The sequence below is a fragment of the Perognathus longimembris genome, chromosome 5, assembly GCF_023159225.1.
Source record: "Perognathus longimembris pacificus isolate PPM17 chromosome 5, ASM2315922v1, whole genome shotgun sequence".
Taxonomy (NCBI): domain Eukaryota; kingdom Metazoa; phylum Chordata; class Mammalia; order Rodentia; family Heteromyidae; genus Perognathus; species Perognathus longimembris.
In genome coordinates, this window is record NC_063165.1 from 1,354,302 (window position 1) to 1,377,803 (window position 23,502).

Below are 23,502 nucleotides of genomic sequence, written 5' to 3' on the forward strand. Positions count from 1 at the left end.
CCAACGGGCGCGCAGGGATGTGGGGATAAAGCGCGGCCCCGCGAACAGTTGCGGCGGGGCGGAGAGCGTGACTCGTCCGCTCCGGCGCCGCTGGTTCCCGCCGCGCGTCTCGCCGCCGCCAGCGCCGCGCAGCCATGTCCGAGGAGAAGCCCAAGGTAAGCCCGGCCCCGCCCGGGGCCCACCACGGGCTCGCCGGGCGCCGGCTCCGCGCCGGGGCGAGGCGCCGCCGGGACCGCGCCGGGGCCGACGAGGCGCCCTCCCCCCACCCGACGCCCGCGCCCCTCCCCCGCCCGGCGAGGCCCCGCCCCGCCGCCCCGCGCCGCCGGGCTCCGCCCCCGGACCGCATCAAGCTCCGCCCCCGGCCGGGCCCCGCCCCCTCCGGGCCCCGCCCCCGGACCGCCCCCAGCCCCGCCCCCAGCCGGGCCCCCGCCCCCGGACCGCCTCCAATCTCCGCCCTGCTGCGCGCCGGGGCGCCTCGCTGGGCCGGCGGCTCGCGGTCCTCCTCCCCGGTGCTCCCAGAGCCCGCAGGACCCTCGGGGGCCCGAGTGCGGCCCTCTGGTCCCTGGGAAGCCCAGGCCGCCCACTCCCGGTTAACCTGCCCTCCCTCGGGCGGGCCCGTCCCCCCCTGGGCCCGGGGCTAGCGAGGCTGCCCGGGGGGCCCGCGGGGCCGGACGCGGTTCCCTGCTACAGCACGCGCGCTGTGTTTCTCCAAAAGTTGCCCCCGAAACCTGGAGAGCTGCGGAGGCCTGGGGCGGTCCGACGAGCAGGGCGTGGGGGGCCCCAGCGTGGGTGAAACCTTAGGGCCGCCGCGTGCAGGAAAGGCGCTCGGGGTCCAGGAGCCTGCCCCGGGTGGCCCGGCCGCCTGCTGGGCAAGTAGCTGGCAAGGCTCTCGGCCCCTGAGCCTCTAACTGGTTTCTTTTCTGAGATAGTAGCTTAGGCTGGCCTTGAACCCATGGTCTACCTGCTTCAGGCCGTCAAGTGTTGGGATTACAGATGTGGGCCATCATGTCCAGCAACTCATATTGTTTTTAGGTCTTTATTTTTTATTAAGCTGCTAGGTTTACATTATTAGAGATTCACCGGGGTTGAAGCGTTTCCACCATCACCCTTCCCCCCCTTTTTTTTTCTGCCAGTCCTGGGCCTTGGACTCAGGGTCTGAGCACTGTCCCTGGCTTCCTTTTGCTCAAGGCTAGCACTCTGCCACTTGAGCCACAGCGCTGCTTCTGGCCATTTTCTATATATGTGGTGCTGGGGAATCGAACCCAGGGCCTCATGTATACGAGGCAAGCACTCTACCACTAGGCCATATTCCCACCTCATCCCCCCCCCCTTTTTTTGTGCCACTCCTAGGACTTGACTCCCAGCCTGCTGTCCTTGAACAATTTATTTATTTTTTTTGGCCAGTCCTGGAGCTTGGATTCAGGGCCTGGGCACTGTCCCTGGCTTCTTTTTGCTCAAGGCTAGCACTCTGCCACTTGAGCCACAGCGCCACTTCTGGCCTTTTTCTATATATGTGGTGCTGAATCGAACCCAGGGCTTCATGTATACGAGACTTTATCACTAGGCCATATTCCAAGCCCAAACAAAATTTTTTGCTCAAGGCTAGTTCCCTGACATTTGAGCCACAGTCCTATTCCCAACTTTTTTGGTGGTGGTGGTGGTGGTCACAGGGCTTGAACTCAGAGCCAATTTTTTTTTTTTGGCCAGTCCTGGGGAATCGAACCCAGGGCCTCATGTATACAAGGCAAGCACTCTTGCCACTAGGCCATATCCCCAGCCCAGAGCCAACTTTTTTGTTAATTGGAGATGAGTCGATAGATTTTTCTGCCTGGACTGGCTTTAACTGTGATCTTCAGAGCTCAGCCTCCTGAGTAGCTAGGATTACAGGCGTGGGCCACCAGTCCTAAGCAGCATTCAGCTCTTGAAGCAGAGAGAGGGACCTTGGCCTGGTCCATGGCTGCCTGTGGGTTGGCCTCTGCCCTGGTGTTTCTGCTTGCTTCATGTTTGGGTGCCTGTGTTTTGAACACACCACATCGCCTTCATAAAGAATGGCCCTTAGTCTCTGAGGGGAGAAGGAATGCCCGGAGATGCATCTCCTTCCTGAATGTGACTCTGGCTCTGGAGATGTCTGCGCTCTTCACTGGTGTTGGGACTGGCATTGCTGGAGCTCACACTCTAGAGCAGAGTCCCCCCCCCCCCCCCCCCCGCTGGCACCCTCGGGGCAGGGCTGGCCGGCGTGTGTGGACACTGTCCTGCCGCACGCAGGCCTCCTCTGGGAACAGGTCCTCGGGAGGGCCCGCATTCCCTTGCCGCGGGGTGAGGAGCGGGGTGAGGAGCGCGGCCCGCTCCCTGGCGCCCGGCCGTCGGCTTGCAGGCTGCTGCTCTCTGGCAGTGTTTGGCTGTTTTCTTTTTCCTGGTATTTTTTTCCAGCCGTATGTAACCTGTGAGTGTGTCTTTTTACTAGCCCCTTGAGTAGTTCTGAGCAGGGTTTCCTTTGAATCGACAGCCTGTGAGGACTCTGGCTTTGCGAAGCGTGTCCTCACATGGAGGCCTAACAAGTGGAAGTTAAAAATAAGCTCTAAAAATAAAAGTCACATGAGCCACTCTGAATTGCAGGAGAATTAGGTTGGTTTTAATGACTTTTAAGAAGAAGAGAAAAAGCCCACAGCCATCCATTACCTCAGCTTTCCCTTTAGCGCCGAGGTTATTTTGAGGCCGGTTTCCTGTGTGTTGCAGGAGGGAGTGAAGACGGAGAATGACCACATCAACCTGAAGGTGGCTGGGCAGGATGGTTCTGTGGTGCAGTTCAAGATCAAGAGGCACACCCCCCTGAGCAAGCTGATGAAGGCCTACTGTGAGAGGCAGGTGCGTGCGGCTGCTGACCCCCGGCCCGGCGTGCTCCAGGGCCCTGGGGTGCCTCGGCCCTTCTTCCTGGATCCAGACGGGATACAGCACACTGTGGCTGTTTGTACACTTTCCCTGCCCTTCCCGAGGTGTTGCTGATTGTACCCCCTGATGTCCATTATGTTTTATCTATAGCTAGAAGTGTGGCTCAAGCAGTAGAGCACCCGCCGTGTAGTGTAAAGCCCTTTGTTCAAACCCCAGTACTGTCGAAGAGCAAACAGCATAAGGAACAAGATTCTTCTTGTGTCTCTGGAAACACACAGGAGGCTCTTGGGTGTGGTTATGCTCAGGTGTGAGCTGTTTTCCTGACAAGACACTGATTTATTGATTTATTTTTGCCAGTCCTGGGGCTTGGACTCTGGGCCTGAGCACTGTCCCTGGCTTCCTTTTGCTCCAGGCTAGCACTCTACCTCTTGACCCACAGCGCCACTTCCAGCTTTTTCTGTGTGTATGGTTCTGAGGAATCGAACCCAGGACTTCATGTATGCTAGGCAAGCACTCTACCACTAAGCCACATTCCCAGCCCCAAGATACCTTTTTAAATTGTGAGTAGTCTATAAAATGTTTACACACCTTCCTCTTCTCCTCCCCACTTTTCAAGCCCTGGTCCTGTGGGCCAGTCTCCCTCCTGGGCTCTGACCTTAGGGGGTTCACTGCCTGTGAGAGGTGGGATGGAGCCTCCCACACTGCCCTCCACGCCCTGCCCAGGCCCAGCGCGGAGCCAGCCGTGGGCTGTGCTGTCACCAGGACTGCACCGGGGTGCCGCGTGGCTTTCTCCCAGTTTGGTGATGTTTGTTCCTGGGTGCTCGTGGTTGTGTCGTCCCTGGGTGGACGGTGGTGCTGAGGAGCCCCACCCCACACCCAGGCACACAGAGCCCCTCCCAGAGCCTCGGCCTAACCCAGCTGACTCAGGTCACCTGAGAGTCGAGGCTGGCTGCACCTCACAACCCCCTTGTCCTCCTGCATCTTTGCAGGTTCATCTTCCCCCCTGGCGTGGGGCAAAGCCTCTCACATCTTGTCAGGAAGGACGGGACAGTCTGAACAGGACTTTTGCTTTCTGTAAACGTAGATAGTTGGCTGCTGGAACATTCTGAGCTGACCCCCTTCTTTTTTGGGGGGGTCTGCGCTGTGGTCTTTGCCCTGGAGTGATGGGAGAGTGCACTGGCATGCCGGCTCTGTCCTTGGTGTCATTTGATTGTCCTCTAGACGTTGTAGACTCATTTCCGGTTTGGATTTCAGGCCAGGTGCTCTGGGGTAGTAACTCCTTTCTCAGGGTTTCCCCCTGGAAACATGGTTCTGTTAATCCCTAATCATCTGTCCTTAGCCCCCATCCTTCATTTGGAATTCTGATCCTCTAGTCAGTTATCTTCCATGCTTGCATTTTTTGTGTCGGTGTGTGTGTGCCAGTCCTGAGGCTTGAACTCAGGGCCTGGCACTGTCCCTGGCTTCTTTGTACTCAAAGCTAGCGCTCTACCTCTTGAGCCACAGCACCACTTAGGCTTTTTCTGAGTAATTTATTGGAGCGTCTCATAGACTTTCCTACCGGGCTGGCTTTGAACAGCGATCCTCAAGTCTCAGCCTCCTGAGTAGCTAGGAGTACAGGGGTCAGCCACCCATCCTGGGACAATTATTACCCTTTTTTATGTTGGTGTATTGTTGCTATTGGCTCTATTGGTCCCTTATTGAGGACTTTTTCTAAGCTTTATACTTTCTTTAATAGTGGTACTGGGTTGAATTCAGGATCTCATACGTGTGAGGCAGACACATAGCTATTCTTATTTCTGTTATGTTTTTTTAATTCCCCAGACTCATTGGTTCTTCCCTGATCTTTCTCTGTTAGTAGCATCCTACTGTTTTCTGGGTTTAGTATTGCTTTTTAATTTCCTAAGAGCATTAAGCACATGGATGTATGCATGTTTTCACTGCCTTTTCTCCTTCCTTTCTCATCTCCTCGTTTCTTTTTTTTTTTGGCCAGTCCTGGGCCTTGGACTCAGGGCCTGAGCACTGTCCCTGGCTTCTTCCCGCTCAAGGCTAGCACTCCGCCACTTGAGCCACAGCGCCGCTTCTGGCCGTTTTCTGTATATGTGGTGCTGGGGAATCGAACCTAGGGCCTCGTGTATCCGAGGCAGGCACTCTTGCCACTAGGCTATATCCCCAGCCCTCTCCTCGTTTCTTATCTCCTTCTTTAGCACGGTCTTACGTATTTGAGTGTTGCCTTAATGCCCTCTAATCCTGGGTTTCTGTTTATATTTAAGGATAAAGCCACAAACTGTCTGTTGAGTGTGTGTGTGTGTGTGTGTGTGTGTGTGTGTGTGTGTCAGTGTCAGGCAGCGTGTATCTACACGTGGCTGGCTGGGGGTTGTGGCTCTGTGGGGCCCAGAGGTTATAGTCTAAGGCTCATTAAATTTCCCAGGAGTGAAGTGGTGCTATGGCTCAAGTGGTAGAGCACTAGTGTTGAGGTGAAGAGCTCAAGGACAGCACCCAGGCCCAGAGTTCAAGCCCCACGGCAGACAAAAACAAAAAAACAAAACAAAACATTTCCCAGGAGTGGACACCTCCAGCTCTTGAACGCTCAGCTGGGAAAGGAGAGGCCACTTGGTGGGCTGGGGTCTGGGGAAGGAGGGGCCTTGGTGGGCTGGGGTCTGGGGAAGGAGGGGCCTTGGTGGGCTGGGTCTGGGGAAGGAGGGGCCTTGGTGGGCTGGGTCTGGGGTCTGGGGAAGGAGGGGCCTTGGTGGGCTGGGTCTGGGGTCTGGGGAAGGAGGGGCCTTGGTGGGCTGGGTCTGGGGAGGCTGAGGTTCTCGCCTTTACTTGGGGCTCTGGGCATTTGGAGTCTCCGGAAAGAACTTGCCTGGATTGCCGCTGTGGCCGCGGGCGGCCGTGGGGTGTGAGTTGGAGGTGAAGTTGGGGCTCTGTGCCGTGCCCCTTACTCAGTGGCCCAGGTGTCCTCGGTCTTCCTCCTGGGGTCCTGTGCCTGTGGTCCTCGGGTCTCCACAGGGAGGCCAGAGCCTCACGTCTGCCCTCCCTGCGCGGAGGCTCGGCGCCTTCCCGCCCCTCGTCATGCCCGGGGCTTCCTGAGGGGCTGCGGGTTCAGGCCTGCCCTTGTCCAGGAAAGCAAACTGTCGACCAGCAGAGTGGCTCTGTGCCCCGGGACCCTCGGCCCTCCTTCCTGAACAGTCCCCTCCGCCAACTGACCCGCGTGGCGGCAGACAGGCCTGCTTGACTTCCGGAAGAAGTGGGGGGGCGGGATCAGGGCCGATCAGGCCTGGGGTGCGGCGTTGGAAAAGTGGATCAGGCCCTGGGCCGCCCACCGGACCGTGAGGGAGTACAGGTGACAGTGGTACCTAAGTGACCGGCTTCCTGAGTTCAGCGGTGCCATCTGGAATATCTCACTCTCATTGCCTTTTCTTTCCAGGGCTTGTCAATGAGGCAGATTCGATTCAGATTTGACGGGCAACCAATTAACGAAACAGACACTCCTGCGCAGGTACGCGGCGGGGCGGGCCGGCTCACGACGGCGGGAGGGACGTCTCCTTACCCAGTTTAACCACTAGACGCTCATCGTTTTCATTTTGAGGCCAAGCTTTTTAAAAGAGAGAATGGGGGCCCAGGCCTCGCTGGGGCCGTGCACAGCCCCCACAGGGCGTCTGCACGCTCGTCCGCACACCTAGTCTGCACTGTGACACGGGGCGTCTGCACGCTCGTCCGCACACCTAGTCTGCACTGTGACACGGGGCGTCCACGCTCGTCCGCACGCTTAGTCTGCACTGTGACACAGGGCATCTGCATGCTCGTCTGCACGCTTAGTCTGCACTGTGACACGGGGCGTCTGCACGCTCGTCCGCACACCTAGTCTGCACTGTGATACGGGGCGTCCACGCTTGTCCGCACACCTAGTCTGCACTGTGATACGGGGCGTCTGCACGCTCGTCCGCACGCTTAGTCTGCACTGTGACACGGGGCGTCCACGCTCGTCCGCACGCTTAGTCTGCACTGTGACACGGGGCGTCCACGCTCGTCCGCACGCTTAGTCTGCACTGTGACACGGGGCGTCTGCACGCTCGTCCGCACGCTTAGTCTGCACTTTGTCACGGGGCGTCTGCACGCTCGTCCGCACGCTTAGTCTGCACTTTCAGTCCAGTGGTAGCTGGACTCTTACTCCCCGCAATACTTTGCACAAGTGTTGCGGCTGGCTGGGTGCTGTCACTCAAAATCCCTGCACGTCCGCACATCAGCGTGCCGGGGGCAGACGCAGGCCAGGGCCACGCGTGCTTGCGTCACGGCGCCGCCTGCCCGCCGCCGGCGCGGAGCCTCCCCCCAGCGAGAGCCTCGGAACTTAGGTTCAAGTGGAGATTCTGTCATTGTCAACTGGTGGCCTTGTGTTTTCACTCAGACTCTTGGCTTTCAGCTTGCTTTTCTATAAAATGGAGAAAATATCTCTTGTTTTTTCTTTCTCTCTTACAAGTGTTAATCAACTGGAATGTCTTTTTTGGTTTTTTTTTTTCCCAGTCCTGGGCCTTGAACTCAGGGCCTGAGCACTGTCCCTGGCTTCTTTTTGCTCAAGGCTAGCACTCTGCCACTTGAGCCACAGCTCCACTTCTGGCTCTTTCTGTGTATGTGGTGCTGAGGAATCGAACCCACGGCTTCATGCATGTGAGGCAGGCACTCTACCACTAGGCCATATTCCCAGCCCAACTGGAATGGTTTATGTGGAAATATTTTTAATAAAATACCATCTTAAATGTTGAAAATACTTTTTAAATAATACCCCATTTTAGCTACTTTTGGATATCACGCACAAAGTGTAGGGCTCCGGAGGGTTCCTGAAGGGGCAGGCTGGGGGTGGGGGCAGGTAGTGTGGGGCAGGCTGGGGGGGGCAGGTAGTGTGGGGCAGGCTGGGGGGGGGCAGGCAGCGTGGGACAGGCAGCGTGGGGCGGGTGGGGGGGCAGGCCAGGCGGGTGGGCAGCGTGGGGCGGGCTGGGGGGGCAGACTAGGGGGGAGGCAGCGTGGGGCGGGCTGGGGGGGCAAACTAGGGAGGAGGCAGCGTGGGGCGGGCTGAGGGGGACAGGCAGTGTGGGGTGGGCTGGGGGGCAGGCAGTGTGGGGCGGGCTGGGGGAGTGGGCAGCGTGGGGCAGGCTGGGGGCGACAGGGCTCAAGCCTAAAGCCGGGCGCAGGCTGTCCAGCGCAGTAGGAGGCGCCGCCTAGGAGGGAGGGTGGGCTGTAGCCAGTCATTGGCCTGTGAGAATATTCTAGACAGGTTGCTGCTGCTGGCCCCACGGGTGTGGAGCTGCAGAAGCCCTCTTTTGTCCTGAGAACAGGAAAGGTCAGAAGGACACTGGGGCCTGCTGTCAGGAGAGAAGCGAGTAGGGCTGGGGAGGGGAAGGGCCTGAAGTGGGCCCCTTATTTCCGGCTCCTTTGCGGCCTGCTGGTGCTGCAGGCGAGTCCGTGCGTGGCTCCGCGGCCCCGCCTGAGGCCCCTCCCGTCTGTGAGCTAATGACGTGGGCTTTCTATTCATGTGAATGTTGGGAGCTCTGTTCACAGCATGAGGTAGGCGAGTATTTTGCCCCACAGGACATGTTTCCATGCATGCTACACGGGTGGCCAGGCAGGCCCCCGGCAGCAGGAGAGGAAGCCACGCGGGGAGATGGGGCTGGCGCGTCTCCCCTGTCTTACACTTCCCGTTCTCCTCCTCTGGCCTGCTGCCGCCCCAGCTTGAGATGGAGGACGAGGACACCATCGACGTGTTCCAGCAGCAGACCGGGGGCGCTGCCTCCCGAGGGACCGGCTTCCTCTTCACGCCTGCTGCCACGCCTCCCGTCGTCCCCGCGTGTGCTGCGGAATGGTGAGCGCTGCCCTGCGTCGGCGGAGTCAAGGACAGTCATGGAAGCGGTTCTCCGGAGCGCGCCGAGCACACCCAGAACTCTCTGCGGGGATGCAGGACATCGGATTGCTTTCATTGTTTAGCCGAAATGAGTTCAGGTTTTGGGGTTGGTTTTTGTTTTTCCTTTTTTTCTTTCTCTCAGATGTTTTTCTCCCCAGCTTGGGGCTGAGTGCTGGCTCCCAGTCTGAGGCCAGCGCCCTGCATTGTCCCCTCGGCCTGGCCCAGTGTCGGGGAAGGGGACGGAGCGCCACTGACAGCACACAGGACGATAAGATGTGAGCTCTGTCGAGACACGGTCAAGGCGAAGGGAAAATGCTCGTTCTTAAGAGATAAAAAGCTAACAGCCTTTGAGTAACGAGGCCCTGAGCGCCCCCATACCACCCTCTCCTCAGCATCTGCTAGCGGCACAGGGGCAAAGATGGGCACAACCCAGTCTCCCCCCTTTTTGTAACATGGGAAGAAGTAATTGCATTTCTCATTTGGTAATTATATGTGGCCACAGATTTCTTTTAGTATTTGCTTCTGATGAGTAATTATGGTCTATAAAAAAAATATTATCCCTGAATTTGCAGTTAGGGTATTGTGTAAAGTGGAACCCAAAGTGTGGTCTCGGTTGTAAAGCCCACAGAAAAGTGACTTGGAGAGTTCTCATGGATTTGTTGCTCTACCACCTCCAAATATGTAGTGAGGTTATGCATTAGTATGGTGACGTCAGTTTTGTGAAATATTTTGGATCTGTACCAATTTAAATGTTCATAGTTCTGCCTGTTGTCCTTCCAGAAGGATCCATTGCTGCTTCATGGCCATTCTCTGCCTTTTATAGTCACCTGACGATGACCCATCATCTTTTGCTTGCTTGAAATCTTGCGGAAAATGTTGGTTTCCTGTTTTGTTGAGGAGGTTTGGGTGGGGTGTTGTTGGCTCTATTGTGTTTATTCACCAGTTTGTACATTATTTGTTCTCCTTTACTACTGTAAACAGTAAATATAGTTTGGTATTCTGTCTCTTGGCTTCTACTCAGTGCTGCGCTGAAGGCTGGGGCATGCATGTCACACTCAGTGTTTGTACGCTCATCCACTACAGTCCCCAAAGCTGGTCAGGAGATCTGCCGCGCTCCGCCCCGCCTCCCTGCGCCCCACCAGGGCCCCCTCGGAGCCCTCCCGCCGCCTCCCGGCTCGAATCTCTGTGCGATGAACGGATGCCAAACTTCTTCTCTCCCTGGGTTTCCTGGTCAGAATGAGCCTGAGCCCGGCAGTGTCCTCATTATTTAACCGTGTGACAAAATCAGGGTCAAAAATCATCTCGGTACCGTATGGAGTCCGTGGGCTAAGCGAGCGCGAGGTGCTGAGAGGCCACGGCGGGGAGCCTGCGGATTCGGGATCAGTGCCGAGAAGGCCCTGGTGCGGCCTCCGGGGGCGGGGGGGGGGGGGGGAGGGTGCCGGTGGGGGGGGTGCCGGTGGGGAGGGTGCCGGTGGGGAGGGTGCCGGTGGTAGACCGCGCCCGCAGGTCGCCGGAAGGCTGGCTTTCATCTCACAAGTGCTGGGCATTTGGACGGCTGTAGACACTGGCTCCAAGTATCAAGTTACGTAAACCCCGCGAGCTCTTGCGGCTCTGCTCCGTGGGGGCCGCGGGAGGACACGGCCGCGTCCCCTCCGGGGCGGGCCGGGCGGCCTCAGGCCTTGGGGATCCGGGTGGCGGGCGCGCGGGCATCGGGCAAGGCCTGGCAGTTCTGCCCCGCCTCCCCCCCCCCCCCCGGGCCTCAGCGTCTTCACGGCGGGGGACTGAGGGCCCCGGGGCGGGGGGCGGGGGCCGTGGGTCCCGGCCCGCCTGGCCTCGCGGCTTCCGGCCGGCTGACGAGCTCTTCGGCCCAGGCTGGCCTCGAACCGCGACCAGACCCAGCTCCCGCGGGCGGCCGGGGGCGGGGCGGGGCGGGGCCGCGCACTCCCGCGCACTCCCGCGCGCTCCCGCGCACCGCCGCGGCGGCCTCGGGGACGTTCCGGGCCTTGGCGGCGCCACCGCGCTCCGGGCCCGCGTCTGACGGGGCGACGCCCTGGGGCCCGGGCCGGCTCGGGGACCCCGAGCTCCGGGGGCGCCGGGCCGCGCCCTCCCTCCGCCGCGCCACGTCGCCCGCGCGTCCCCGCCGCGCCCCGGAAGCACTTCCCGGCGCCGCCGCGACCCGGAAGCGGTGGTCCTCGGCGGCGGCGGCGGCGGCGGCGGGACATGGCGGGCACGGCGCTCAAGAGGCTGATGGCCGAGTACAAGCGTGAGTCCGGGGCCGCGCGGGCGGGCGGGCGGGCGGGCGGGCGGGCGGAGCTCGCGGGCCGGCTCGGGCCGGGGACAGCGCGCGGCCGCTGCCTACGCGCCTCGGAGGCGGGCGCGGCTCGGGCTGCGGGGAGCGGGGAGCGGGGCCCGAGGGCGGGGGACGGGGCGACGGGGCGTCGGGGCCCCGAGGGCGGGGGGCGGGGGACGACGGGGCCCCGAGGGCGGGGGGCGGGGGACGACGGGGCCCCGAGGGCGGGGGGCGGGGGACGACGGGGCCCCGAGGGCGGGGGGCGGCCGGGGCTCCGGGTCTCGGCGCGCGGAGGCGGTCCTCCCGCCTGCCCCGCGGGCCGTTGGGCCGGCCGGCCCGGGGGAGGCAGCGCCGCGCGCTCGGAGGACGCGGAGGACGCGGAGGACGCGGAGGACGCGGGGGACGGGCCCCGGGAGCCGGGCTTGCGGGCGCCCCCGCAGGGACGGGAGCGAGCGCCTTGGGGTGAGGACCCCGCCGCCGTGCGTGTGTTTAAAACAGTTGCCTCAGCCGAGGTCCCGGCCCCGTCCCCGACGGACCCCAGCCGTTCAAGACTGCTGCTCCTTACCGTCGAGGTGCCGACGGGGTGACAGGTGCCCCAGTCGGGCAAGGAGCGCGGCGCTTTTCTGGACCGTGTTACCTCTTCCTCTGCGTCTCCCAGCTTTTCCTTCCTGTCCCCACGGGGTTTTTGTTCATTTTCCACATTGTGTCCGGTACCATTGCATCGTCCTTGGGTCTCATAGTGTGTGGATGCCGAGAGACCCGCGTAGTTTACTGTGTCCTGGTGTATGTCAGACCAAGCTTTTGCATGTGAGAGAAAACGTGCGGGTTGCCTCTCTGAGCTTGGCTTACCTCACTTAGCATGGTTTGTTCTAGGTCCATCCATTTCCCTGCAGATGACATATTCCAATAGCTGTATAAAACTCCATTGTGTATAGGTACCACATTTTTCAGACCCATTGTTCTGTTTTAGGTCATCTGGCTGTTTCCATAACTTGGCTGTTGTGAATAGTGCAGCAATGAACATGGATGTGCAGGTGTCTTTTTTTAAATTAAATTTTATTTTATTTTTTGCTAGTCCTGGGACTTGAACTCAGGGCCTGAGCACTGTCCCTGAGCTTCTTTTGCTCAAGGCTAGCACTCTACCACTTGAGCCACAGCGCCACTTCAGCTTTTTCTGTGTATGTGGTGCTGAGGAATCGAACCCAGGGCTCCATGCATGCTAGGCAAGCACTCTACCCCCTAAGCCACGTTCTCAGCCCTGTGCAAGTGTCTTTATGGTATCCTGGCTTGTGATGTTGTAGGTAGATGCCAAGGAGTGGTGTGGCTGGGTTGTAGGGAAGATGTACATTTAGTTTTTTTAGGAGCATCCAGACTGCTCTGACAAAATTCTTGATTCCACCCAATACTGTCCTCCGTTATTTCCACCAGTTTAATTTGCAACAGTAAAACCTAAATATTAATTTTCAAAGTGGAGCCACAGTGGATTGTGTGTTTTTAAGTGCTACTGTCTGAGACTTAGCAACATACAGAAGGCAGAAGCCTCCACCGTGTCTCCCCAGAACCCAAGGCCCCCCTTCCTCACTCTAGGACTACTAGAGTAGGTAGGTAAGTTACCAAACAGCCAACTTGAAGGGGGGACATTCTGAATTAAACAAGTGGAACCGTGACCACAGGATGCCCAGAAGCAGTTGAAGAGTGAGGAGCTCAAAGAGGTTGGATGTATGAGGAGGCTCAACTTGCAAGGCCGGCAGTACAAGTAGCAGACTCCAAGCTGACAGCTGCTTGGAACCTAGAGCCTCAGGCTTACAACTTGGAATGGAGTTGTGTCAACAACCTGAATAAACAAACTTAGGCTGCAGCCTTGGTCTTGAGACCCTAAGCAAAGAACCAGCTGGCTGGTGCTGTGCCCCATTTCTGACACCTGCAAACTGTGATGTCATCAATGAGTATTGTTCTAAGACTACTGTGTCATGATAGAAAGTGAATATAGCAGAAGAAGTAAAAAGGATGGTGGGAGTAGTCAGAAGCTTATGTATACGAAAAATGAGTACCAAAAAATGAGTGCAGTACTGGAATTTCTTTCTCTGTGTCCTGGTAGTGTGACGATGTTCCCTTTGGTGTTGCTTGTCTCTTGCCTCTTAGCATCAGTTATGTCTGTCCTCGGTGGACTCCATAGGAGAAGACTCGTGTGTCTTTGCTGTGGCCTGAGGCAGGCATGGGGAGGGGTCCCGGGGCTCCTGTCACAGAGGGCGCCTCCCAGCAGGGAGGTGATCCTCTCCCGCTTCCGGAGGCAGAAGCCAGGGCGCGCAGGCTGGAGCGCAGGCTGGGCCCCCAGGGCTCGGCCCCCTCTACCCAGCCTCTGACATGGCGTCCCTGGTGTTCCTTGGCTTGTGGTCGGTGACTGCAGTTTCTGTGGCCCTTTTCCCTCCCTCCACCTTCTTGTGTTGGTGTTCAAGTTTCCCGCTTTAAAGATGCCAAAGTATGACATTATTATTAAACCTTGCGTTTGCAAAGACTCCATTTTCTAGTAAGGCTAAGTACAGAAACTTTGTCAAGTTGAAGTCTGTGGAGACACTGTTTACCGGTGTACTATGTCATAAGAACTCTCGCTTACATGTCTTCACGGGGACTGTCCCCGCGGGGCCTGATGGCGGATTCTTCCAGTCAAGAGGGTTGCAGTCCCAGGACCCTTGACCTCTCACTTAGATCTCCATCCCCGGTCACACCGCACACGGCTTCAGCATTGGCCAAAGCCACGCCGCCCCCGACTTTGATTCCTGCCTGGCTGTCCTGCACCTGTCACAGGTTGTCCCATCTTGAGTGGTCCAAGGCAGATCCAGCTTCTCAGCTCAGGACAGATGGCTGATGGGTCCCGGATGCCCCGCCTGGCGTCCCTCTGCCCTGTGGCCTCGCTGGACTGGGTGGCCCTGCCTCCTTGTCTGGACTCAGGGGAACACCACCTCTCTGTGTCCTTGTGGTCATCATTCCTGTCATTCCTCCCTTTTAGTGTTCAAAGTTTTGTTGTGTGTATAAAAGGTGTGTGTCCAGACTAAACAATAGAATGAACATCTGTGCTGGCGCTCGGCTACTGTAACAGAACACTTGAGGTAATCAACTTAAAGAGACAAGGTGTATTTTGGCTCACAGTTTTGGAGGTTTCTGCCCATGGTCAGTTGGAGCCATTGCTTTTGGGCCCGTGGTGAGTTAGTCCATCCTGGTGGGAGCAGGAGGTCGAACAGTGCTGCTCACCTCATGGCCAGAATGTGGCAGTGAGAGAGGAAGGTCTGAGTCCCAGCAGACCTCCCCACCAACTGCTCTCACAGGGTCCTCCTCCTGTCCTCCCTCTCCAAATCTGCCCATCACCCAAGGCCCTGGAGCCTCCAGACAGATCAGCTGAAGCCTTTGTGTAAGTAGACAGCGTCAGGTGCTTTGTGAGAGGAACAGAAAGCCTCCCACCCGTGAAGTCAAGCAGAAGCAGTGTCATAGAAATCTGGTTTCCTCCTCCTACCACTAGAATTTGGCAACACTGAATGTTGCATGCCTCATTGGTCTTGCACACCTAAGTAGCACATGGTCTGCTTCTGCTTGCTTGTGAACTTAATAGACGTTATCTGCTGTATTTTTCCACAGTGCATCTCTTGCTCAGCACTGTTGCTGAGATTTATTTCTTTTGAAGCGGATACCTGCTTCATGTCATTTCCTTGAGTGAATTCCTTTTTGTGAATATGCAGAAAGCCACCCACTCATTATTGCTGATCATCTAGGGTACTCAAAGTCTCTAGTTTTTCTAAGTACTGCTGCTGTGGATATTCTTGAGATCACTGGAGACACACGTGCCCTGGAGTGTAATTCAGGCCTGAGAATTCACCAGCTTTGCTAGAGCTTCTCACAAGCTGGTTAGCTGTGTCCCTACCTTGGTTGGCTAGCAGCTAGGTGAGTGAGTTTTTCATTTTAACCAGTCTGCTGGAGGAACGTGGCATCTAACAAGATGATCATGAAGAGGTGGACCCTGTTGTGTTCATGTACATTGAGCCATTTGAGTCCTTCCTTGGTGAACCGTCTGCCTGTTTCTCTGGCCAGTTGTATGTGGGCTTGTGGGTCTTTCCTTATGGACTGTAGGAGTTCTTTCTGTCGCTGAAGCGGGGTGGATTCGTTTGTCTCTGCTTGTGCTCTTCCCAGCACTCTGAGAAGAGCACCGCGTGTTTCTCTGGAAGCACCCTTTCCCCTTCCCTTGCATGAACACCCGGATCACATTTAGTGTGAACAGAAGCTCCCCGCCCCGCCCTCACTGGCAGGGCGCAGAGCGCGGGGTTTCCCGTCGCCTCTCTGACTCGCTGCTGCCGCGTGTGCTGCCAGCTTTGCCATTTTCGGCCGGTCTTTAGGGTATCTCACTGCATGCAGTGCTCTCGTGACAGTGATGGTGGGCATCACTTCAAATTTACTTGCCATCATGGTTTTTATTTTTGGTCCTAGGATTTGAACTTGTCCCTTGCTAGGCAGGCTTTCTATCACTTGAGTCACACCTTTAGCTTAGTCATGTCTTTAATTACTGTGACAAGTACCGGAGAGAGCCAAGTCAAAAGATGTTGATGCCTTGAGTTGCAACCCCTTTATACAACTACTTGGAGGTAAACATTTTTAAAAGGAGCCTAAGCAGTTTCAGTCCACAGCCATCCGTCTGCTACCTCCTGCCACAGGGGAGGTGGCAGCGCCACGGTGCAGGGGCAGTGACAGACCCCACGAGCCAGGGGCAAGAGGCCCTGCCCAGCCCCACCCCTCCCTCCTCTGACCTGCTCCCCTCAGCTCAGCCCCTCCTCAGACAGTGCCAAGCCTTGTACACACAGGTCGGGGCCCATGTGGGACACACAAACCAAACCCCTGGTTTTGTCCCCCACCCCAACACTTCTTTGCTTTTGTTTTCCTTCTGTGTGGGTTCTGGGGCTTGAACTCTGGGCTTGGACTCTGTCCCGAGCTTTTTTACTCAAGTCCACGCTCTGCCACTTGAGCCACAGCTCCACTTCTGGCTTTTTGGTGGTTAATTGGAAATAAGAGTCTCATAGCATTTTCTTGCAAGGCTGGTTTCAAACCTCGATCCTCAGATCTCAGCCTCCTGAGTGGACAGTATTGAGCCACAAGTGCCCAGCTTAATCATGCCTTTTTTTTGGAAAAAAATTTTATTATTATAATAAATGTGATGTAAAGAGGGGTTACAGTCACATAAGTCAGGTAATGAGTACATTTCTTTTTGGACAGTAATCGCCCCATCCCTTGTGCTCTCCAAGTTTTTCCCTCCCATTCCCACCCCCAAATTGCATAGTTCATTTTCAGCAGTGTCTAGTGAGTACCACTGCTGCATTTCTTCACCCTTTGTCCCTCTACAGTTGTGCCTTTTTAAAAGCAAACTCACTTCAATGAAATCTGGTACATTGACTTTTAAAATATTTCTTGCTTTTGTGTTTGTTTAAGAAATTATGGCCATGAGTTCAGTAAGGTTATCTCTTTTTTTTTTTTTTTTTTTTGCCAGTCCTGGGGCTTGGACTCAGGGCCTGAGCACCGTCCCTGGCTTCTTTTTGCTCAAGGCTAGCACTCTGCCACTTGAGCCACAGCACCACTTCTGGCCATTTCCTGTATATGGTGCTGGGGAATCGAACCGAGGGCTTTGTGTATACAAGTTAAGCACTCTTGCCACTAGGCCATATTCCCAACCCCACTAAGGTTATCTCTTATTTTTTCTTCTAGGTGTTTTATAGTTTTAGATCAGGAACCTATATTAAAGTTTCGGATAGTGTGTGAGGTGAAGGTCAAGGCGTTTGACATATTTGCAGATGTTTGGTGTCTGTGTCAGCTTGCTAAGACTACTGGCCCAAATGGCTTAAGCAACATAAACGTGCTTTTTCACAGTCCTGAAGGCAGGAAGCCCCAGGTGAAGGAGGGAGACGAGACCAGGGCCAGTCTTTCTCCCTGGCTTCTCTCTCTGTGTCTAAGGGTAGCAGTCACATCAAGTCAGTCCAATCCGGAGGCCTCAGTTAAGTTGCCCTTTTCCACTTTATGTTTTTCTGTCAGCTCTAGCTGTCCTCAAACTCAGAACCCTCCTGCCTCTGACTCCGTAGCTTAGGATTACAAGTATAACGCAAAATAATAATTTTAAAACAAATTAACATTCTCAAGGAATCTGTCAATGAACAGTCTTTTGCAAGGTTTCTGATATGGTTCCTATGGGTTTCTCTTTTGAACCTTGCTCTGATCTGTAAACCATCCTTCACTGCCCTTTTCTGAGGACCTCCAGTGACCAGCAGATGGTGCTGGCGGGTAACGAAGCAGGAGAGCTTGGGTTTCTAGAGTGGGGGTGTGGAGCTGTGGAGTTCAGATGGTCCCCTCCCTCTCCCCTCAGGAGATTTCAGACCATCTCTCACTCCCCCTAGGAGATTTCAGGGACTCCCCTCCTTCCCAGGAGATTTCAGGGGCCCCTCCCTCTCCACCAGGAGATTTTAGGGCCCCCCTCTCTTCCTGGGCTGTTGAGTGCAGCTTTGAGCATGAACTAGAACTGGTGTAGAGGAAAGGGCAGGGGAAGAGGCTCAGTGCACTGAGTCTCCTCAGAACATCTCTAGGTTAAGGGAGAGCGTGCGGGTCTCCTCAGCACCCCAGGAGCATTGATTTGGGGCAAACAGAACTGTCCAGTTCTAAGCCCGAGACCTTGCTTCTGACTCATATAGCTTGTATCCTTTGTAAGGTGCTGGTTAGAGTGACCGGACCCCCTTGTTTACATGGTAACTGTTCTGTTTTGCCTTCATAGAGTTGACGCTGAATCCTCCGGAAGGAATTGTGGCAGGTAAGGGACTCTGGTGGCTTCTTTGGGATCTTCTTACTGTCAGATTTGCCTTCAGAGTTAAGGTGTTCCTATTTATTTTCTTTTCCTGCAGGCCCCATGAATGAAGAGAATTTTTTTGAGTGGGAGGCGTTGATCATGTAAGTTAATCACACATGGCACTGGTGTTGAGCCATTCACTGGAGGTCAGCCCAAGAACCCCACTGGACAGTGAGGCCGCGCTGAAGCCTGGCTGGGCCAGCAGCAGCATCTTGGTGCCTTGGGCTCTCATCCAGGCTGCTAATCTGAAGGCAGAAAACAGCAGTGTGGATCCAAAGAAATGACCATGTTTTCTGAGTAAGATTTAGTTGTAAGTACTTGTATGTTAGGAGAGTTTCAAGGTGGCCATTTTTTAATATGTGGTTCTGTGAGGAAGGAAATGAAGTGCTTATTTTTCACTAATCTTTCCCTGAAATCAGCACAGAAAACTGACCCAAAAGATGTGAAGTTCCTGCTGGTCTGGGGGAACGTCAACTCTGCAGCTGACTCTAGCCCGTCCTCTGGTCCCATCCATCTCTGACCTGGTCTGCTGGGACCCACACATAATGGATGGTTATGCCATGATGGTGTACTGATAGGCTGAGGGTGCTGTCCCATTACCTCCCACTGGGAGATGGAGCCAGGCCGGTCTTCCGACCCCATGCTGGGTCCCAGGGTATCTGTTATAGGGCCACCTGTGATGGAGAAACTGGTTCCCCGTCCCGTGTCAGCACCCAGCCCCAGAGCTCAAGCCCTAGGACCAGCCAAAGAAAAGGAGTCTCACGGACTTTCTTACCCAGGCTGGCTTTGAACCATGATCCTCAGATCTCAGCCTCCCGAGTTGCTAGGCTTTTCTAAACCTCACGTGAGGAATTTCTTGGCATTTTTTTGAAAAACGATGAGTAAAAAGTGAAAAATAAAAATCATGCAGAGAAATCACTGGGGTCTCCTCTCATGGTAATTTGTCAGACCCTAATTCCTTGGGCTGTGGCACATGATTTTGCTTGTACGTCTGTTGTGTGTCTGATGTGGTACAGCGTGACCCTTGGTGACCCCTGAGACCTGAGGTGTACTGCATGCCGTAAAGATTCGATCTCTTTCTCTCGGTGCATCCCTAACATACAACTGCACTAATTGTGTGTCAGGCACGGTGAGAGCTGGACAGCAGCTGACAGCTCCTAGTAAAATGGGGCAGTTATTTGAAACGTGTGTGTTTTTGGAGTTTTGCTCATAGTATTATCTCTTCGTCTGAAGCCACAGGTCTGGGGGGACAGGACAGGTACTGTGTCCCTCACTGAGGCAGTGTGGGATGGCGGGTGGCGTCGGCGCCGTCCTGCTGGGCTGTGGTGGGGCCTTGCTTGTCAGCAGCACGGTGATCCTGCTGCTTCTTGCAGTCCTGGGATGGAACTTGGGAATGCTAGCAAGCCTTCCACCCTCGAGCCCTATCCCAGCGCCTTTTCCTGTGGAAGAGGCAGGGATCCCGTGTGTGTCTCGCCTGCCGGGACACATCTGTGCCCTGCCGTAAGCGTGTGCCGGGTGCCAGGGTCAGGGTGTCTGACAGACTTGGCCTGGTGCTGCCTCCCCCTCTTCCGGGATGGATGCGTTTGGAAGCTTCTTGAGGAACAGCTGAGCCCTCCAGTGTGGTTTTCAGACAGTTGTTTGTTGTGAAAAATCTGTTAGAGTAACTATTACTAATTTTGGATAAGCAGCATAAAATTAAACCAATATTTTGAAAACCTGTCTTAAAAAGTAATTGGAGCTGTTTTAGGGAGAGCACGTTTGTGTTTGAATAAGGCTTTTGCGTTAGAGTGGAATTCCCCCGTTTCAAGATCTAGTGACTTTGTGGGTTTTGGTCCTGTTCCAGACCCTTCACAAACAAGAGGCCGTTTACAAATGTACTTAAAACATTGACTAGGGAATTAACTGTCCTCCGGCGGAGCTGTCTCACCCTGCTGCTTGGCAGGCAGCTGGCTGGGCTTGCCCCTCATGGGCTGGGAGGCCTCTTTGCTCTCTCATCTCCCTTGTCTCCCGGCCCGTGTTCCCCCCCCCCCCCCCGCTAGCACCGGCCTTGCCTCAGGGAGGATTTGCTGCTGGCTTCTGGCCTGGGGCCCGTGTGGGCTGCTGTGCAGCCCTGATTTGGAGGTCCAGGCAGTAAGGCAACAGGCCTTGTGTCCACAGCTTCCATCGCTGTGGCCAGTAGCTGAGAAGACAGCTTGAGAGGAGGGGAGAGTTTGGCCTCTGGTTCCAGAGCTTTCAGCCTGTGATTACGGGGGTCCCATTGTGTCTGGGTCTGAGAAAAGGCCGAGCATCCTGGGGCCGGAGCCTGGGGCCAGGGAGGTTGCTCACCTCCGAAGGCGAGGGGAAGATCTGGCACCTGACATGCTCCTTCAGGTAGTAGCCCGCAGGGACAGGCTTTCTCCTCCTCATCCACCATTCCGCTTTGAACTCCACTCCACAGGCTGCTGGCCTCGTACCCAAACCACGGCATGGGCGAGTCCAGAGCTGTGTCTGGGGAGGGAGGACAGGCAGCTTCGTCTGTGTGTCCTCTGCGGGGCAGTGCCTACGTCCCGAGCAGAGGCCCCTGGTGGTTTCTCACGAGCCCCCGCCGCCTGGCTCCTGTAACCCTGCAGGGCAGCAGGCGGAGACCCACGGAGGGAGGCCGGGGGCTGGCGCGGGCCCCTGGCACTGACTACAGTTGCCACTGTTGCGTGGAGTGCACTCACGGCCACCATCCATCACACCTGTGTGGGACATGGTGTGCGCTGCGACACCTTTCTCAGAGTAGCGGAGCAGCTGCCGCACCCCTGCCCACCATGGGGTCATGGATGGCCCGACACTCAGGCCGACCCCAGTACTCACCACGCCACCCTACCCCCCTCCTCCATCCCTTGTAGCTGGGGTGTCTTGGAAGTGGAGGGCGAGTCTCTGGGTGGAGTTGGAGCTGCCCCGTGTGTTCTCCGCTGTGATGCTCGCGGGTGTCTCGGGCTGGCTCAGGAGGACTCAGAAGTGACTTTGCTATGTAGAAATGCCTCGCGCCGCCTGTCTCGTCCCCAACCTCATAGCTCTGAACTCATCGACTCTGAAAGGCAGGAAGCCGTGTAGGCTTCAGAATAATGTCTTTGCTTTGCACAAATCTGTTGTGCTTCCTTGCTTGTGTGGACGATCTCTGAGGGGAGAGGGGGTCCAGATGTGCAGCAGGACAGCTTACCCACAAGCCCGTGGGCTCTGCCTCCCCCGCTCCGCGGCCCTTCCCACAGCCAGCTGGCGTGCCGCCGCACACGAGCCCACCTGCACACCTGTCCAAGCATGGGGCACTCTGGAAAAGCAAAAGGAATCCCGATTCAAGCCAGCGTTGAGCTGGAACATTCACAAGCGCCTTTGATACTGCACGTGGAGGCGTTCTTTAGGAAGTGTTTGGTCATGCTTTTGCAAATATGAATAACTCAGTGATAATTTCCTTTTTCATTTAAAGAAAGCCCCATTATCCACTGCCTTACGTTTGAAACTGCGACCCCCCTCTGTACATCACTTTGACGATAAATAAGTATTCAGAAAAAAAAAAGAAAGCCCCATCCTGAGAAAGACCTGTTATCAAAGTTGAGTTCTTTTCCAAAGACACGCCAGGCTGGCCTGGAGGTGCGGGAAGCCCGGCGGGGCAGGCGCGCCCGACCCACGAGCACCGCTAGGGAAGGTGCTGTCTGCGTTTGTCTGACCTCGTGGCTCGGACTGCGTCGTCCCGACACCTCCTCTCTGGAGCCTCGTGCGGGGACTGGGCTGCTGTGGGATGAGAAGGGGGCCCCGGGCCAGCGCGGCTCCCGGCAGCCCTCCCTCTGCCTGGCAACAGGCCGCCGCCGCGTGCCGTGCCGTGCCGGTAGCTTCTTCACAGGCCCTGCCCTGGTGGCATGCCAGAGCTCCAGGGGGCTGTCATGCCGTCCTGTCATCTCCACACAAAGGAGCCATTCACCCTCGCTCCCCAGGAAGTGTGGGACGGTGTTCAGAGTCGAGGTTTGTCACTTAGGTTGAACAAACTTGGCTTTATAGAGCAGCCCTGACAGTGGCGGGAATCAAACCTCACTCGTTTCTTTTTCCTAATTATGGAAACAAAGTACTGCTTCTGTTACTTTGCCGATAACATATTAGGAATAGCACTGAACCAAAATGATGTCATTAAAACTTTATAAACCGGTTTGTACTTTGAGCATAGTTCTCCTATTGCTGCTTCTGTAACGGGGACAGATAGGTGCCCCTGGGGCGGCTTTCCTTTCTGGGGTGGGGGGTCTCAGCCTTGTTCCTGTCCCCAGTTGCCTGACCGTGAGTCTCCTCATGAGCAGCTGGGATGGCAGGCGTGTGCCCCACAATGAGTTGGGGTGGAATTCTTGAATCTTTGGGGGTCTGGCTTCAAACTACTGTCCTCCCAGCCAAGAAGCTAGGGGTACGGTACCATGCACTGGCACCTAGCTAGAAACAGCATTCATTCATTCTCTCCCCCCCATTCTCCTTCCCTCCCTCCCCTCCCCCCGCCGTGCTAGTACTGGGGTTTGAACTTACGGCCCCACACTCTGCTTTTTAATGGCTGGTGTTCTGCTTGAGGCATATACTTCCAGTTCCAGCTTTTTGCTAGTTAATTGGAAATAAGAGTCTCTTGGATTTGTCTGCCCAGTTTGGCTTCAAACTTTGATTCTGAGGCTGGGAATATGGCCTAGTGGTAGAGTGCTTGCCTTGTATACATGAAGCCCTGGGTTCGATTCCTCAGCACCACATATATAGAAAAAGCCGGAAGAGTGGCTCTGTGGCTCATGTGGTAGAGTGCTAGCCTTGAGCACAAAGAAGCCAGGAACAGTGCTCAGGCCCTGAGTTCAAGGCCCCAGGACTGGCAAAAAATAAAAAAAAATAAAATTTGATCCCCTGATTTGTAGTGGCTAGGACTACTGTTGTATTTGGTAACTTTTCACGTGGGTTATGTTGGATTCACACTGGAGGCATTTATGATGTTAGCAGTCCTATCTGTGAGAGCCTGGAGGCCTCTGGGATGCTCTGTCTTAGAGGAAGGCAAAGCTGTTTTTTTTTTTTTGGCCAGTCCTGGGCCTTGGACTCAGGGCCTGAACACTGTCCCTGGCTTCTTCCCGCTCAAGGCTAGCACTCTGCCACTTGAGCCACAGCGCCGCTTCTGGCCGTTTTCTGTATATGTGGTGCTGGGGAATCGAACCTAGGGCCTCGTGTATCCGAGGCAGGCACTCTTGCCACTAGGCTATATCCCCAGCCCGCAAAGCTGTTTTTAAAAATACATCTACAAGCTTAGTGAGATACTCTGCCTGCCCCCGCAGCCTCAGCCCTTCCCCAGGGGTGCATCTGCTGGTGCCCCTGCCTCCTAGGTGAGCCCCTCCCCCTAGCTGCTCCCTCTTGGTCAGCACTGTAGTTCTGCTTGCTTGAGTTCACGGTGTGGGGGGGGGGGGGCACGCCAGTCTCCTGGGAGGGAAGACTAGGGCTGGTCCATGGTCGGATGCCAGTCTCCTCAGTGGGATTCCCAAGGGTGGACCTGGTCCTTCCTGCAGCTCCCGACCGCTACTTGAGATCTTTGTCAAATTT

At 56.0% G+C, this 23,502-nt stretch overlaps 2 protein-coding genes and 1 long non-coding RNA gene across 4 annotated transcripts in view; 2 read left to right on the top strand and 1 right to left on the bottom strand.

Annotated features, from left to right (window-relative positions):
• Positions 1–15,367, top strand: Sumo3 (small ubiquitin like modifier 3). 2 transcript variants are annotated; one of them, XM_048346142.1, is made up of 5 exons: positions 1–155; positions 2,737–2,865; positions 6,317–6,388; positions 8,613–8,746; positions 15,341–15,367. In XM_048346142.1, coding segments are annotated over exons 1-5 (357 nt in total). In that variant the 5' UTR covers positions 1–134; the 3' UTR covers positions 15,342–15,367. The 2 variants fall into 2 exon arrangements, with proteins under 2 accessions (XP_048202099.1, XP_048202098.1); XM_048346141.1 differs by lacking the exon at positions 15,341–15,367 and having other exon boundaries at positions 8,613–9,015.
• Positions 10,942–23,502, top strand: part of Ube2g2 (ubiquitin conjugating enzyme E2 G2) — a 17,643-nt gene continuing 5,082 nt past the window's right edge. Inside the window, exons 1-3 of the mRNA XM_048346109.1 lie at positions 10,942–11,045; positions 17,866–17,901; positions 17,993–18,038. Coding sequence (XP_048202066.1) covers positions 11,003–11,045; positions 17,866–17,901; positions 17,993–18,038 — 125 coding nt within the window. The 5' untranslated portion in view covers positions 10,942–11,002. The remainder of the gene's footprint in view (positions 11,046–17,865; positions 17,902–17,992; positions 18,039–23,502) is intronic.
• Positions 20,920–23,502, bottom strand: part of LOC125351409 — a 17,372-nt gene continuing 14,789 nt past the window's right edge. Inside the window, exon 3 of the long non-coding RNA XR_007210943.1 lies at positions 20,920–21,153. This is a non-coding gene — a long non-coding RNA (uncharacterized LOC125351409). The remainder of the gene's footprint in view (positions 21,154–23,502) is intronic.

Bases quoted from the DNA above. Each gene is read 5' to 3' on its own strand.
- Sumo3 (XM_048346142.1), top strand. From the start codon at position 135: ATGTCCGAGGAGAAGCCCAAG. The intron at 156-2,736 runs GTAAGCCCGGCC...TGTGTGTTGCAG, and splicing joins TGTCCGAGGAGAAGCCCAAG to GAGGGAGTGAAGACGGAGAA. The intron at 2,866-6,316 runs GTGCGTGCGGCT...TTTTCTTTCCAG, and splicing joins AGGCCTACTGTGAGAGGCAG to GGCTTGTCAATGAGGCAGAT.